This window comes from Delphinus delphis, chromosome 2 (genome assembly GCF_949987515.2).
Source record: "Delphinus delphis chromosome 2, mDelDel1.2, whole genome shotgun sequence".
In the NCBI taxonomy this organism is placed as follows: Eukaryota; Metazoa; Chordata; class Mammalia; order Artiodactyla; family Delphinidae; genus Delphinus; species Delphinus delphis.
The window spans coordinates 65,571,971-65,590,084 of record NC_082684.1 but is presented as its reverse complement, the minus strand read 5'-3'; the positions used below and the strand labels follow the sequence as shown (position 1 = coordinate 65,590,084).

At 37.6% G+C, this 18,114-nt stretch overlaps 1 protein-coding gene across 2 annotated transcripts in view; it reads left to right on the top strand.

The window, feature by feature from the left end:
• The window catches only part of NPAS3 (neuronal PAS domain protein 3), an 836,192-nt gene that overhangs the window by 225,558 nt on the left and 592,520 nt on the right, over positions 1 to 18,114 (top strand). For both annotated transcript variants that reach the window (XM_060004701.1, XM_060004700.1), the window contains one exon: positions 16,666 to 16,910. In XM_060004701.1, coding sequence (XP_059860684.1) covers positions 16,666 to 16,910 — 245 coding nt within the window. The remainder of the gene's footprint in view (positions 1 to 16,665; positions 16,911 to 18,114) is intronic.

Below are 18,114 nucleotides of genomic sequence, written 5' to 3'. Positions count from 1 at the left end.
AGTTTGCTCTCATTTTCTGCTTGCCATATCGTTCACAATTTATATCAAATTTTGTAAAATCGGGAATTGTCTTTGTGCAGTTGAAGAATTTGGGGTGATTTTTCTCTGTAAGCATTGACTTGGTGTTTTTTTCCCTCTCGTCATCATGGCCATACAGGTATTGATAACTACGCATCATGACCGATTTTCTTTTTAAAAAGTTCTAAAAAGGCTTCTAAATGAACGCTATACTTTTGTATTGAATATTTAGTGACATGAGCAGATCACTTGCTCTTTGCCTTTACGGATTTTATAATGTCACCAGAGTTTATCCATAAAATTGTAGCCTACGGTTGGGCATACGCAATTCCTTATAGTATTGCATATATAGAAGGCAGCGGAGGGAGGTACAAATTGAAGTGTATCTGCTCTGGAAACATTCCAGCAGTGAGTGTGTGTGAGTGTGTGTGTTTGTTTTTTTCATTTCGGATCTACTGCACAGTCAGTCCTAGAGCTGCAGATGAAGAGTGGTGCCTGATCTCATATAAGAATGTTCTTTTTTTTTTTTTTTTTTTTGCGGTACGCGGGCCTCTCACTGTTGTGGCCTCTCCCGTTGCGGAGCAAAGGCTCCGGACGTGCAGGCTGAGCGGCCATGGCTCACAGGCCCAGCCGCTCCACAGCATGTGGGATCCTCCCGGACCGGGGCATGAACCCGTGTCCCCAGCATCGGCAGGCGGACTCTCAACCACTGCGCCACCAGGGAAGCCCAGGAATGTTCTTTTGTTTGCACCTGCTGTGAGTGAAGTTGACTAGAATTGTGCCATTCTGATCCATTTCATACATCAGCAGACTCTGCACATAGACATCATGGCCTTCCCTTCCACCTGAGCTGTCAGCCTCCATCCGAGAGGGAGAAAGGTACTGACTGAGATTAGGAGCAAATGGCCAGAAGGAAGTGAGAAGGCCCAGTAGGGGAAGGAGATGTGCTTCCCTTAACAGATGTATTTTTGTAATGATAAAATATTCATCTATTTAAAAATAAATACATAAGAGGACAAAAAACCCATACCCAGAAGCAGAAGAGATTCAGCTATAGGAAAACAGTAGTTCCAAAACTTTTATTGAACTTTAGGAGGTCTCTCTAGATGGCTGTCTCATTATCTGAAACTTGTAGAGATTTAATAGCTCACCTTAATTTGTAGGTACCCTGCCATCTGAAATCTTTTCTCTGTGATCTCTTATGCATTCTCTTTGGAGCACTGCTTCTGTCCACTTTTTTGTGTTTCTGATTGCACATAAACAACACAGATCTAGCAAAGAGATGCAGTAATTATGTGAAGATCTGGGATTTCCCCTTAGAAATTTCCACCTGTTATGTTTCTGTCTGACTTGTGGGAAGGATTTACAGTGATCCGGTGTTCTGAATACGACAGTGTATGATTAATAAAGGGAGATGACATGGGCTCTTGACACTTCTTTCTCCTTGCCTCAGTTTGGTACTCACTATAGCACCACTTCCAGAGTGTAGAAAGGGGAAGAACTGTTTTGAGAATTTAAATATTTTTGTCAGGGAAGAATTTATGAGTATTGAGGTTTGGCAGGGAGAGAGGAGTATCTGTGTTTCTTCCCTTTCTCTTTCCCTTCCCTTCTTTACTATAAGAGCATCCCAAGGACTGATTTACTGGGTAAATTTAATTTCAAGAGCAGTACTACTGGATGTGTTGTTTACTGTCTTAAATCATGACTTTTAAGGACATTCAGATCATCAACAATTGTCTTTCAACAAACACTTATTGAGGACACACTATACATGCAAGACACTGTCTCTCAACTTTATTATTGCACTGATAACCACAGAGTCTTGTTTAGCATGCACTTTAAGAAATTGTCAACAGAACTTAATCACTAATTTTGGGGGGGGTTTCATTCTGACTCATTTGGAAAAGAGCTGTTTTAGTTTTTCACATCCTACTTCTCTACCATTTTGATCACTCTCTGCTATTTTAATTTTTAACGAAAGATTTTTTTATATATGATGCCATCATGGTGAACTGACTAAAATTTCAGTTGTGATTAAATGTTTGAAACTGCTTGGGTGAAATGTGGTGAATGGATCTATGCACAAATATGCATATGAGTATTTTTAATTTTCTGAGCTACTTTTAATAATAGGTTAGATCTTATGGAATAGTAACTGATCGAATTTTTTCCTGATTATTTATAGAAAATGTGTAAAACAGAGTAAAGTGAAAAGAGAAATTCTACCACTCTGAGAAAAATAACTGTTAATACAGTTTCTTTTCTTCCAATGTAACTTTCTGCATTTTGCTTCTTCCTCAATTCTTCATTGTCACCTGACTGCTATAGCTCTTTATATCCAGTGCCTTATGTACCCCATAATTAAATCCTACTCTCAGGAAGGCTATTAATGGTGTTAAACCATAGATTGCTAACTGCCACAGGCCAAATGAGACCCATAGGAGACTGCAAAAAGTTGTATTTTTAAAATGAGATGCTCAGTATTTTCAAATAATTGAAGATTTTAATTTAAAACAATATAGATTTCTGGCTTCTCTTAAAAAGGAAGACTTGGCAACTTTGGGTCCCCATTGCCATCTAGTAACAACTGTTTTTCCTGAATAATGTGTGCCCCCTGTTGGCTAGGCAAGCGCTCTCCGGTTTGCCGTAGTCCACACCACTCCCTGTAACCTGCTCAACACGGAGGGCTCAGTTGCCATTTACTGTCACGCTTGCAGTGCTTTCTCTCACCTCGTCCTCTTTATTCACCTGTATAATTTCGTTGGATTCTGCAGGTCTTTGAGTTTGTGATCTCTAACTTAAATTCATTTACAGTAGACTAATACTAATTCAACAACAACAAAAAACTCTGACTCACTCTTCTTGCATATATGGATTTTATGAGAAGAGATATGACCAGATCCAATGAGTGATTCTCTGAGAGGGAAACTGTGTAGAAGCAAATGAGGGGGCAAAACTGAGGGGGAAGAAAACAGAGTTTGAAGGGCAATACATATAATTCGGTCCCCTTAAAACAGTGGTGTGTTTATGTGAGCGCGTGTGTGTGTGAGCGTGTGTGTGCGTGTGTGTGCATGCGCACACATGCAAGTGCACGTGTATGTATTTGAAAAGTGACTCTGGGAATTCCCTGGTGGTCCAGTGGTTAGGGCTCCGGCTCCGAGCTGCCAGGTTCACAGCCACGGGAACAAGTCAAAGTTGCTGAATGGTTCTTGGTAACTCCTTGACCTCCACACTCTCTTTGTAAGTGCGCTGTTGGGAAAGGCTACTGTTTTCGGAAGTGAAACTCAAGACTTAAGTGATCTTTTGTTGGCTGATAACTCAAAAGGAGACCTTGAGGGAAAATCTCTTAAGATGAATATCTCAGCCCAAACAAAACAAAATGAGATGCAGAGAGGACAGAAGGTGAATTTAAGAAAGGGCTCCTGTAAAGTACCTGTGGGTGACTAGAAGGTTGCAGGATATCCATTTTGGTCAAGGACTGTATTGGGATGACAGGTCAGGGAGGAGGTATTCAACCATGGGTATACATTGTGTTTTTTTAACTGTTTGGTGCCTTATGGATTCAGATACTAAGGCTGTTTGTGGAGGCTTTGTTGTAAGGGCCAGTTGAGCAAATCGCTGGCTTCCCTTGCCCTGTTTCAATTGAACAGTCCCTTTTACTCAGCTTACAAATCAATCATCATGTGCTTTCCTACATCTGAGAACTTTCTACCAACAGTTTGGATTCATGTTACTATTAAAGTTGTAATTATTCAATATCAGTAAATGCAGTGCTGACTTGCAACTAATAAGGTAACTGGGTCTTTTTAGTTTCATGTATACTTGTATCACGGTACAACCTTTTGTTTTTCCATGAGGAGCTTGCAAACTCATGAAATAAAAAAAAATGCCTATTTATTTTACCCTTATTTAATTTCATGTTTTAAACGTGTATTTTATACATTGAAATATTACCTACCTTTATCATCCTGTTACATAGTTACATGTGGCTCAGAATAACTTAACTTGTAGTTCCTCCAAGTCAGATTTTAATGAGAGGACTAAGCATCTATCAAGGTTTTTCAAAAGAATGTAGGGTTTTGGAAGGACTTTGTTCCTGACTAAGTAATGGAAGCCTACAAATAAACAGGCATTTCCTATGTTGTCCTGCTTTATAAAGTACCTCAGTGAGGTATTATGACTTCTCAGATTAAATCTCATATGATAATCCCTGGCACATAAACGTCTTCTCTGCTGCATATATGTAGTCTAATGCCATGGACCCACTGTACCACCGAGGGCCAACACCTGTTAGAAGTGGGAGGTGTAGCAGTCAATGAAGAAACAATGATCCTGACTATGATAGTTTGGTCAGTGTTATAGAACTTAGTAGAGATCTCAAGATACCGTTAATTGAGGCAGCTTCTTAACCAAGACTTGAGTCAGGGTCTGAGATTTGGCTTCAGGAAGCCCATTCTGTGCAATATTTTGTGTGTTTATTTATCTGTGTTTTCTCCCAGGTAAGCATCTGCATCTGCCATCGGGTTGTCAAGGAGTTAGTGACACACGGAAAAAGTCAGTCATTAAATGGTAGCACACTCCATGCCCAACCAGGCAGCTGGTATATTGTACACTGGGCAACACAGTGCTTTGGGGTTTGGGGGGGGTCACAAAAGACACAGGAGCCCAGGCTGTCTGGCTGAAGGACTCAGTCATTTGATTGGAGACTCATGTGGGATAATGAGGAGGGATGAAGGCCTCTCCCAGCTTTTTCAATTCCAGTTCTCTTTTAGAGGAATGACCAAGCCAAGCATTTTCTCGAAATATTTTTCAGGCCCTACTATTGCAAGAAGTGGTGACAGGATGGCATTTGATAGCACTGTCAGGTAAACCATTTATTAAATGAAAAATACCTCTGAGCATCATAGTGCTTCTGAGGCTCAACTTAGAGTCCATAAAATTACATTTATGTTGTTTTTTTCAAGAAGTAATTTTTATATTAAAAATACATGTTTATTGAAGAAACTTCAGAAATTAGTTATCTCCTGCCCCCCCCACCTCCCATCTTCTGACCCCCCTACAAGGAATTTCTACCACGTAGAAATTACCTATCTTAATATTTTGCCTTGTGGGAATTAATCCTGGTTTGGATATATTTTCTCTGTATATATAATTACGGGTATATCACTATAGTTGTCTGACCCACTGTACATGCTGCTTTATGAATTGCCTTTTATCACTTAACATATTGTAAAAAAGTTTCCCCAGTCATTGAAGATTTGTTTCAACATCTTTGTTCAATATCTTGAGAATATTCCATAATTTGTTTCTAAAGTCTATCAAAGAGGCAGTGAGTATTCTTTCAGAATATATTTATTTGCCTCCTTAGTCAGCTTAGGATATGTATTTCCCTGAGTGTTCTCTAGAAATTGTAACACTGTACACCCCTGGTAACTATATACCGTGCTTCTGGAACCTTGATGAGAGGTTAAATAAAAATACATGTCTTTTAAGAAAAAGTCAGTAAGGTAGGGGTAGGGTATATTGTCTCTTTAGACTGATGGACCTGTATTCTCAATTGTAGTTTAAAGAAAGCATGACCATTTCACTTATTTCTGTTAGAAATGCAGGCAGTTATAGTATAATGGTGTGTTCATTGATGTTAAGTAGAAGTGTGTGCTGTTTGCAGTGTTCACATGACCATAACTTTCATTTTTCACACTTAAAGATCTTCAAACTTGTCAAAGCATGCTTTCTCCTTTCCAGCTTTCTCCTATCAAGCTTGAAAGTTTTCAAAAGCTTTCTTCTACTTGGTTGTGCTTTCAAAAGTGTTTGAAATCACACTTAAAAAAAACTAAAGGAAAAAACGAATTTTCCCTCTAGAAAGGTCATTTGAATTTGAATTCCAAAGCGACTTAGTTTGGAACTTACAGTAATTAACAGCAAATTTATCTACTCCAAATTGGAATGTGTTTATAAGCCTGAAAAAACAGGGGGTTTATCGGAAATTTTATTAACAAATTAATGTTTTCATAACAATTATGATGGAATTTATATGGATGATTATACATTATATAAAACTTTATCGGTAACTTAATGGTTGTGTAAATATAATTGGGAGAAGGGGAATCACGAGGACGTTATTGCTCTAGAGGCAGTGCAGTGCGGTGGTGAGAAGGACATATTGGGGTCATCTTGCCAAGGTTCAGATTCTAGCTTCAGCTGTCATTGGCCTTGGGCAAAGTTACTTTCTCTCTCTGTGCTTTGATCTTCTTATTTGTGAGATGGGAGGCAGTAACATTTCCAGGGTTACCAACTGTTCTGGTTTGCCCAGGACCGTCCTGCTTTTAGCACTGAAAGTCTAGGATCCAGGGAAAGTCCTCCCTGAGACAAGAAAACTCCTAGTTTTGGGGGATGAGAGCAGAAAGTTAGAGGGAAGATATAAAACCCATTTAGTTGCCCCCCAAAATAGGGTCTGAAAGCAACACTGTTTTAGGGTCAAATATAATCAGCGGAGATGATCTGCTTTTCATAGATGCTGTTACTTCCCCCCCTCCCCTTCTGATATTGGCAACCATGAATTAAATGGGATGATGCTTAAAACACTTAAACCCTGAAACTTAGTAGACATTCAAAGATGTTTGCTTTTATGATTATAGTGCTAAATAAGGTCAATGCTTTTCTTTGACGGTACTGAATAATCTTAAAATGTAGAAACAACATGTACTTTCCTGTCATTGATATTATGAAAATTAGTACTGTAGTTCCTTGGAGTGATAGAATTCCATCAGTGGCCCTTTAGATGGTTAGTAAAATGTCCCATGGTCACAGGGTGCCCACTATTCCTTCTCATTTTGCCTCTCAGCAGAGATGCTCTGACTCTTTCAAATATTTAGCAGTAGACCTTCCTCTCAATGTGTGCTCACGACTTGTGTTACTGCTAATGGAAGTTACACATGTGTGCTCACCGGGATGAGAAAGCCTTTATCCCACGTCGGGCAAAGACCCGTGATCCTGAATCTCTTTCTAAACTTCAGACCTGAAGAGAGCAGTGCAGGGAATTGCTGCTTTCTCACTATATTAGCTTCTTCAATTTCTTTTTAATTGGAGCCTGCAACCCAGATTCTTGTAACTTCAGAGGGATGAACAATACAAATTAAGATCTGGGTGATTTCCAGGAATGGCTCAGCTGAAAGAAAAATTTTTTTTTTCTTTTAATACAGTTGTGGCTATTCACAAATCACATGCAGTTGCCTAACGAGTCCATATTTGCTTCTGAAGTTTCACATTTGCAAACTACACTGCTGAGAAAGTAAGTGATGTGTTCACCCACCTCTGGTGTGAGCTGACTGATTTAATGTACACAACAGATAAATACTAGAATAGTCAAAATTCTAAACCAGTAGCACAGAACCTTCAAATACAAATATCTTACCCTTGTTCAGGACATTCATTTCTCCCCAAGAATTCTTTTTAATGTATAAGACTTCAATTTATGTTTAAGAACTAGTAAACTATAGCAGTTTGACAGCCATTCACACTTAATTCTGTGCATTAAACCAACAGCATTCTTTTCCACAAACATCCATTGTTAGGACAATGCGCTCAGACAGAATTTATGAGAAATGGAATTATGTTACCAAGGAGATAGCATTTACTATAATGAAGAGTAGATCCTAGAAAATGGCCCCTTTTACAGCAGCTCAGAGCAGAGCCACAAAAGCAATTGATTGGTCTTGGCATTTAGTCTTATATCAGCTGTGTCATCCATAGCTTCAGGAGAGAGAACACTAATCTAAAGTGACATTTCTGTTCTGGCGGGCTTTTCTGCCCTGATGAAAGCAATTACTTCATTCCTAAATGATAATTTGCAGGAGTTTCAACCACTTTAATTGATAATTTTTTTTTGTTCTGAGTTCAATTGTGAAGTGATTAGCTGATTTGGTAAATAGAAATTTAAGGTGTGAAATATACAAGTTGCTTCAAGGTAAAGTGCTATGTATTGGGTGGAGAGAAATTACTTGATAAAGCTGCAAGATTTTTTTTCATTATTATGGAATTGCCAGTTGCGTAGCTTAAAGTTCTGGGGGAAAATGAAGAACAAAACACTTTGATTCAGGAGGTTTTTGGCAGACACCAAAGCATACAATGAATAGTTTGGTCTTGCTGTGGTTCATTCAAGGGTTATTTGAATCAAGGTGAACATTGGTTGAAAAGGATTGCTCGGACCTCTCAGCTTTCTTTATTACTATTCTAATGACTCATTCTGGAATTAAATCCTCTTATTTAAAGTGTTAAGAATAAAAATGCTCATTGGCTAAAACCAATTAATTTAATTATTAAGTTCAAACATACACAAGGCATTTTCTGAAGATGAGGGAAGGCATTCAGTTGAATGGCTTTAATTACTCTTTTGATCTATTTTACCACAAGTCAGAAATGGGTCATGATTATTCAATCAGAATATATCTTAGTTTAAACATTTTAAGGATGCGTCTTGGTTTTGATACTTCATTGAATGTTAGCAGTTGCAGATGTTTTTGACACTGGTTTTAAGCAATCAATTTCATGATATTTTCTTACATGGGGGAAAAATAATGGTCATTTCACATGTTAAATGAGAAAAATAAGGCAGGAATGAAGGTCAAGCTGATTTAGCACATCAAGCAGTCTTTGTCAGCCAAGCTTAATATATCCTGAGTTTGTGGAGCAAATGAAATTTTGCTGCTATGTTACACTTTGCTTCCAAACAACCATTACAACTGGTTTTATATATTGTGTGAGCATCAGACCATCAAACAGTGCATCTTTACTGACATGTTGCTGCAGCGATGATCTACAGCAGCAATCTGCCATTTATATAAGGGCAAAATGTGCATCTATATTTAGTTGTGAAATTGGCCTATTATACTCTTGATGTTTACAGAGGCTAACATAAATTAATGATGACAGCTATGAGCAGTGCATTAGTTAAGCAGCAGAGTTCTTACCTTGAACTTGAAGGTTCCAGTTTTTACTTCCAGCATATACTATACTGCTTTCTTCACACATTAAAGGAAGGTTTCTGAAATTATTACCTTTTCTTGAAGAGCATTAAAAGACTTCAATTTGTGAATTATGTTGTACATAATCCTTCCAGATAATAGTTGTTTATGCGTTTCTCAATTCTATTACCTTGTAAGAATGCTGATATTTACAATCATAGGGAAAAAGATACTTCTGAAAGACTTTTATTCTTTGCAGTTGGCTGATTTGATTGACTTTGAACTCTATGTGATGTCAGTGTGTGGTGGGCTGTTTTACTGAAAGTAACGAAGGAAGGGCAAGCAGTGCTTATAGAATCTTTACTGTAGTTTTTCCCTGGGAAGTCTCCTCATTCAGCTCATGTCAGGGCAGGTGTAGGTACCAGAGTAACTGTAGGTCTCACCGTTAACTATGACCAGAGATCTGACAAGTATGCAGGTGTTCAAAGCTTCATGAGTTAAAATGCTGCAGCCTTTGATGAATTTTTGATGGCTGCATTTTTAATACAGGTCGACCTTCTTCCTTTGAGGCTGCATGCCAGATTAATTGATAAATAGTAGAAGTCTGTAGTGCTGGGTTCTCCTAAGCAAAACAAGTAGGAAAATCCATAAAAAACTGCCTGTCCGGCTCCTTAGAAGTACTTTAAAAAGGTAAAATTTAATGACCCTACCTTCCTTTCCCCTACAGTTAGACGAACAAAACCTGCCGTGTTCCTTTTTTTTTTTTTAATAAATTAATTTATTTTGGCTGCACTGGGTCTTTGTTGCTACACACGGGCTTTTTCTCTAGTTGTGGAGAGTGGGGGCTACTCTTCGTTGTGGTGCGTGGTCTTTTCATTGCAGTGGCTTCTCTTTTTGTGGAGCACAGACTCTTGGTGCGTGGGCTTCAGTAGTTGTGCCTTGCAGGCTCTAGAGCACAGGCCCAGTAGTTGTGGCGCAGGGGCTTAGTTGTTCCGCGGCATGTGGGATCTTACCGGACCAGGGCTCGAACTCGTGTCCTCTGCATTGGCAGGCGGATTCTTAACCACTGCACCACCGGGGAAGCTCTCCGTGTTCTTTTATAAACTAGTTATTGTATTCTAAAAGTTTACATGAAGGTGTTAAAGCTGAGGCTTAGAGAGAGGATTTTTGTGTAAGAGAGTGTGGATCTGTCAGTAATGTCCATATAAGAAGCCATTCCACAAATATAATTATAAATTGTAAAAAAAAAAAATAACTGATAGAAATCTATGCTATGAAGAAGTCATCGGAGAAGAAACATTTGATTAAGCTGACTTACTTCTGTTGTTCCTCTGTGACACTTATTACTTTTGCTCTGTTATATTCTGTAAATCTCTAGCTATATTGTTCCCGTAATCATTATCGCCATTTCTGTGAAGTAGGAAACCAAATAATCAATTTTGCAAAACTAAATTTTACAAAAGACCAGCCATAAAAGATAACTTACCTCTTTTAATTTAATGAGTCATCACATCCAAAATTATCTGTTTTGTCCACCATGGACAAGTGGCCCAATGAAAAATTGACACCCTTATCCAACTCTGTGGCAGCTTCAGAGAGATTATAAGTCCTGAGTCAATTTCATAATATTGGCTTTGTGATAGTGGCAGTACCTATGTTTTTTTAAGTTTGTACCTTTTTTTCCTGTCTCATTGCTGGCTCAAGTAAAGTTTCATGATTCAGCCTTGCCCCCGATGTGGAGGCCAGAGCGGGAAATGCTGCTGCCCTTCCAAGTTTCTTCCCTGCTCCAGATGTTCTGGCTGAGCTCTCCATGGTCCTGGATTTGGGGCTTTGCCTGACATTAAAGAGAACTTTCAGGTTTGTGATGTTTTGGGAGATACTTTGAAAGATCTTCTTCCTGCTAGGAGTACCACATATACTCTTTCTGACTAATACTAATCATTGCAATTTTCAAGTCTTCCATAGAAGCTTTCACCATCTTCCTGAGTAACCCGTTCCCTTAACTACTGTTTGGATGTTCAGTTTTCTGTGTAAACAAAATTGCATGTCTTACCATTGAATGCCACTTTTTTCTACTTTAGGGAACAAAAAATGGCGCCTTATTATTCTTAGTACAGGCAATCACGTATTTATAAACATTTAACCTTCCATTAATGAGACATATGTTATTTTTTATTTGAATGAGTTATTGAGTATACCTGTGGTGTAAAACAGATAGACCATAGTCATAAGGAGGACCATAATGAAAAATCAATATCTCTGCAGTCAAGTAGTTTTATTTAACTGAAGTACACAATGTGGTATATCAGAACCAGTGGATAGAAATCATATTGGTGAGAACAGAGTGTAAATTATAAATGGACCTTAAAGCATAGAACAGTCGGTGTGACCTGAGCTTAGGTTTTCATTTAACACATCTTATACAGTATTGCTGTGTGCCAGGCACCACTGTAAATATTTTACAAAAATTACCTCACTCAATTTCAACAAGAACCTTATGAAGCGGATAGTATTATCATCCCATTTCACAGGTGAGAAAAACTGAGGCAAAAGAAGTTAAGTAAATTGCTCAGGTTTACATGATTCATAAGTTATAGAGCCAGGATTTAAATACAGGCAGTCTGGCTCTGCAATCCACACACTTACCCTCTGCCTTCCGCGAGTGTGGAGGATATGCTGAGAGAGGCAGCAGACAAAACTTAAAGAAAGTGAGAATCGTGAGCTGAGAGAACATGGAAGGAGTTTCAGAAATCAGCAGTTTAGGGTTGTCGCCAAGCAGAAGTCAGGCCTTTGATTTAATTTCTACTGTCACTGTATGGGAAATAAAATTTACTAAAAAATGAAGGTCACAAGTGGCAGTTTGAGAGGACAATGAGGAAAACAAATAACTATTCAGAATTATAAAACTGTAACCAGAGTAAAAAAACAAAAAAAAAAAGTGGTAGGAAAGAGGCTGCTGGTTAAAGAAAATTACAAAGAATTGTGGAGGAATAAGGTAACAGTCAGATGTGGTACTAGGGTCAAAACAGTTGGGCTTTTGTCCCCAGGGAAGTTTTACCATTACCATAATAATAGTTAATGCTTATATAACGTTTACAACATGCCAGGCATTTAGCACTTTACATAGATTAGCTCAATTATTCCTCTGAGCAATATTGTGATGTATGTACTAATATAATGTCTATTTCCCAGATGAGGAAACTGAGGCCTAAAGAAGTTGAGACACCTATCCAAGGTAGCCCAGCTAGTAACTGTGTGATGATGTGAATACTTACAGTCTGGCTACAGAGCCCCTACTCCTAACTCCTGTGCTTCCAAGAAAGTTTAAGGAAGGGTTGACTATATTTTAAGCGTTCTTAAGTCTTTCCAACTTATTAAAATTCTTAGTTGTAAAACTCTGAAGTAGACTCTACCACATTTAGAGCTTACAAACTATCTTAACTGTTATCACATTATTGACCAGAGATGTATTAATACATCTTTTGTTACCCAAACGTTACTGACCAGAGATGTATCAATATCACTTACATAACAAATTGCTGGCCACAGGCATTAGTTTCCACAAAAATCCCCCGGTTAATAATAAGTTAAAATTTAGAATTGTCCAAGGGGTTTACTTCTTTGTGGTCTACAGTATACTAACATGAAATTATCATATGAGTCATTGCAGTGGTCCCAGGAGATTTGCCAAATACTCCTTGTTTGTCATTCTCATGATCTAAGATGATAAAATTGAGGCTTAACTTAGTGACTTAGAATTATAAGTGGCCTACAGTGGCTAACGTGGGTCTCATAACTCCTTCACTGGGACTCTTTCCGCAAAATATACAACTTGCCAAAGGAACTTAAAATAGATGGAAAGATTGAAAAACTCACTTTACATTTACAAGCACTGACTGCTAAAGCTTCATTCTTAGTAAACTCTTTTTTGATTGTCAGCTATGCTTTCAAGATATAACTATAGAATGTAAAAATTGTTTCAAAGTGTTGAACGGAAACATACATAAAATAATAGTATTTTAACCAAGGTATTTCTTTAGGATAAGTTAATTCTAGCAACATCAATGGCAAAAAGACGGCAGAATCCAACTTTATAATCCTTATATGAGGAAATTCTATACATTAGATTATTATTATTTTGGTTGGGTGCTGGGCCCCTTTTGAAAATCTGAAAATCATTTACCATCACCCCCAAAATATACACATATATACATAATTTTGCCTATGATTTTCAGATATGTGTGTGTGTGTGTGTCTTTGGAAATGGTTGTTGATTTTGTTGCTGGTGGTGGTAATTATTAGTGAGGATGATACTGTCGTCATCAAAGAGAGTTGAAATTTTGATTTGTGGAGGGTTTTCTGTTATTCAGAGTCCAAGTGAAAGAACATTAAAGCAGTGGGAAGTTTGGACCCAAGGAGTATTTACGGTTTAATCGTATTTTAGGTGGCAGAGATCAGGCCATAACATTCACTCACATATAGTCAATCCGTTCTTTCTCTAGTATTTAGAAATGCAACCATAATGTTTTGGTTTAGAACAGAATGTATAAATGCAAATTTATTTTGGGTTTTAATGTAGTCCTTAATTCAATTGAGAATTACTTGTAACTAGGCTCTGTTTCACAAAAGCAGGCAAAAGATTAATCCACAATCTGTCCTTGTCTTAAGGACTTTAGCTTCATCAATTGTATCAGCATCTCCACAACCTTTATAATCCTTTAACCGTATTTTATTGCTGTTGCCCTCAAAACCAGTTACTACTTATTACAGACACAGTGCTATCATTCGGAAAGTCTTCTGTACTGTGGTGTCAGCATAATGATGTGATGTGGAAGTCATGGAAACCCATTGTTATTAAGATTATAGCTAGGACGATTACTCCAGTAGGGTGACACAGTTGTGGGTTAGAGATTTTTTTAAAGCGGGGAGAGGTAGAGAAGAGAAAAACGATAAGGAGGTAGTATGGGAACACATAAAGTAAGTGGTATTTTAGAAAAGTCAAGTGTCAGAGTGCAATGTTTAGGCAAGGCACCCCAAAGCCTTAGTGTCCACATATTCCCCTTCTTTGAGGAGACAGAAGAAGTCATCTCCCCTCCGCCTCACCCCTGGAGCTCATTGGGTTGATCTCTGTGATCTTGGGCTTTGCCTACCCTTAGGATTAGTTTTTTTTTCCTTAGATTATTGATAAGCCTATGCAGAGATATCAATTTCAGAATAACCCAATAATCCTCTACTTGCTTCAGTTGAATAGAGAAATTCCTAGTGTGAATATTAGTAATATTAAATAGATAACAAGTGAATTCATTTGTGACCACTAAGTGACATGTGTAAGTAAAATTATATATAACATCCATGTAAAACTTCTGGCAAAATTGGCCTCCCAAATTATTACCCAATTGCAAAATGAGTCCCTGCTCCATTATTGACCAAGTGGCATGTTCTGTTTGGCTCGCATGATTTTTAAAAACGCCAGTTAGTTAACATAAAATTAACACATAACATAACATTGGAAGTGCTATGTAAAAATTCAGATTTTGTTTTCTAGAAATAGCAACAGCAGAGATCTGGCAACACTAGGCATGCCTTCCCCCAAAGCAGCACACGCAAAGCTGAAACGGTGTGCGCTTTCCTTTGCCTGGGCTTTCAGCCTCCACTTCTCCACAGGTGGCCTCAGGCCTCTTTACTCATTGACATTCCCTGCCTTCACCCTGCAAGCCCTTGAGTTTGCAGCCCCTGCTCTAGAGCTCCATCATAGTCACTTACTGGACCAAAAAGAAAAGAAAAAAAAAAAAAGTAAGTTCAGCCCACCTTCTGGAGTAGTATTCGATTACAAGAACACAAAAAGAGCAAAGCATTGAACTTGAACCACTGCACTCTACAAGTGGTAGAGAAAACATGTCAAATGACATAGTTCTTTTGGCACAACTGACTTAAATGGTGTTAGATTACTTTTATTATATAGAGGGAGGGCTATGAATCATTGTTTTATCCTAAGATGTTGACCTGGGTCCTGGTTATACTTATACTTTATCAGATTGTAAGGCATCTCTTACTTTTATTGACAATTTTCAACAAGCCACACTGAGCATTTAAAGAAGTGAATGGAGGCCAGCTAAAATTTTGGGAAATAAATGGCATAACATGTCTTTTCTTTATAAATTAGTGATGTTTCTGCTTATCACCAACATTAAGACAAAAGTTTGTCACCTGTGACTGCTTTGACTCTGAAAATGATAGCATTAATTTGTCTAGTTCTGAGAAATACATTAGTTAGCTAATGTAGAATATTTTATTAATAGAGTGAACATGAAACCGGTAGGGGTATTAGCCTAGCAAGTATTTGACCATAGCATTATGGCATTACTTAAATCACATAGATATTCAATAAGATACCTGAAATGTCTGCAGTGAAAACAGTGTTTCCACTATAAACAATATCAGATGTGGTCTAAGGTAATAGGGAATGTTATTGCTCATATTAAGAGATTGAAGCCACACTGCTGGACTCATTTTAATCTATTCCTCTGGTCTTGCTTCTTTCTTATTTCTCTTTCTTGATATTTTGTAATGGGAAACCAGAATGCTAGATTCAAAGATTTAAAATGCCTTCAAAGTCCAATAAAATGGATACTTACAAATGATGTTAATAATACCTTGATACTATAAATATTGTCCAATTATTTATCATCACAGTCTGATTTTGAATTTATTTTTCATCAGACACAAAACGGAGCAATTCAGAGTAGGTGCACTTCTCCTGTCAGATGCCCACATACAACTTCAGTTGTGCTGCCCTCAGCAATGTGAGCAAACTTCAAACAGAAATGTACATGAATAGTTAAAGGAAAATACTGGATCCCACCTGTTGCCTCTTATGTGAAGTAATATGTCTATAATGTTTATAAATTTTAATAACCCATACAGGGCTTTATCTTTCAACATTAAATTTATGTTGTCTTAAAGTTTGACTTTTCTGGGTGATGTATTTTATTCTCTAGTATCTTAGAGAGTCTACCCATCTATGAATGTATGTTCATTCATAAAGAATTAAAGCATTCTCTTATCAATCAATTACCAGTGCATTTATATAGTTACATTGAAATCTTCATTTCCAATAAGATGTTTTCTTTATGTGACTGAAGGTCATGATTCTTATTGAGGGCTGGAAGCACATCAACATTTTATTTGTTAATTCTGTGAACTGTGTGTTTACCCTTTGTTTCTCAAGATGGTAACTGAAATAAATTTTTTCAAATGTGTCCTTCTGATGCTTTACAATTCCATGGTGATAACCATTAAATGAACAAAACCATTAGCTTCAGAATAGATATATAAATACAATCCCAATCTTTTAAATTGTTCATAGCTGATAACATCAAGCATCACCTGTAAACCTTATGTCTTAGAAACAATATATCTCAGTGTATAGGTGATTGGAGGAAAAAACTTAACAAGCAAACTATTTTTACTCATTGCACTTGAGTTTATGGCATATAAGCCTAGAAGTAGAATTTATGGTTTTAGAGGTCATTGTCTGGAACTCCTTTTACTATGTCCCTGGAATTTTGAAGATGATTTTGGTAGATTTTTGCTGGGGGGAAAAAGAAGTAAAAAGAAAAGCAGTTTATGCTTGATGACAGAGTCACATGTTCTAAACAACACTTTTCCACTCCTTTGATTGCAGTTTACAAGCATTGAGAAAGGAGAAGTCCCGGGATGCTGCTCGCTCCCGCCGGGGGAAAGAAAACTTTGAGTTCTATGAATTGGCCAAGTTGTTGCCTCTTCCTGCAGCCATCACTAGCCAGCTTGACAAGGCCTCCATCATTCGACTTACAATTAGCTATCTGAAAATGAGAGACTTTGCTAACCAGGGGGACCCTCCATGGAACTTGCGAATGGAAGGCCCTCCACCTAACACGTCAGTAAAAGGTAAGGTTTTAGCCACTGTTCATCCTGGAATATGGTGGTCTGTAGGTGTCTCTAAGATGAAATGTTTACCATCATCCTTTCTTCTTTTCCTGCATATCAAATCCTTTAAAGGGATACAAATGTGGAAATCTGAACTCTGCATGAGAAAGACACCATGTGAAGGTGAAATAAACCTCTTCTATTTCTATTTTATTTTCAAAAAGTCTGTCAGCCTAAATATTCTATCACTATAGATAAGGTTTCAGGGAAATGAGAATGAAATGACTTAACGTTAATACGCTTCTTGGTTTTAATTTATGTTATGCTAATACATGAAAATTATTATTAAGGGGTGGAGTATGAGAATATTTTTTAAAGGGTAGGGCTGATATTTTCTGGTTTTAGTTACGAAAGAGAGGATGGGAGCAAAGTACAACTATAGCAGGCATTTTGAGTAATGATTTCATTGACCAACAAAATGATCAATGTATGTATTAATGTTTCAGCTCTATGCATATTGCATAAAGTTTATAAATATAAACATGTATTTGTGCCCCCAATCATTGGTGCAGTTTCCCTTAAAACTTATTACTTAGAAATTTTAGGCCTTCTTCACTCTGATCCTTAAGAGGGTTATTTTCTTGTTTGTTCTTGAAACGCCTAATAATTGATGAGATTTTAAACATATGAATATGCATGCATATGTTTATTGATGTACATGTGGTGTTGGCCATTGATTTTCTGTCCTGAAAACGTATCATTCAAGGCATGGGACGGGATCTGCTGGGTTTTGTGCTTTAACCTTGTATCTAGGCCCTTGATGAGCATGGAATAAAATTGGACATTTGGTGGAATTGTAGGCAGCCTCCTCTGGGGGAGGAATTAGATTCTTTAGTTATGTGATTACACCTTGACAATGACTTATGAAGTCCCTGTACTCTTGGCTGTTGTAGGGAAGGGTACTAGGGGGGAGCTATAACCTATTATAGGATTCAAATTAAAACGAAGGGTCAAAAGCAATGACTATTGACAATTCTGTGCTAAGAGGTATAAGCATGTGTATGTATGTACCTGTGTGAATCTGTTTGTATCTTTGCTCTTGTTACTTAGAGATTGTGTTTCGTAGGCTTATTAGAGAAAGAAAATTAGAATTCAAACTGTAACAGGTTATTTTTCTCTAGAGCAGGGGTTGGGAAACATTTTATATAAAGGCCATATAGTAAAT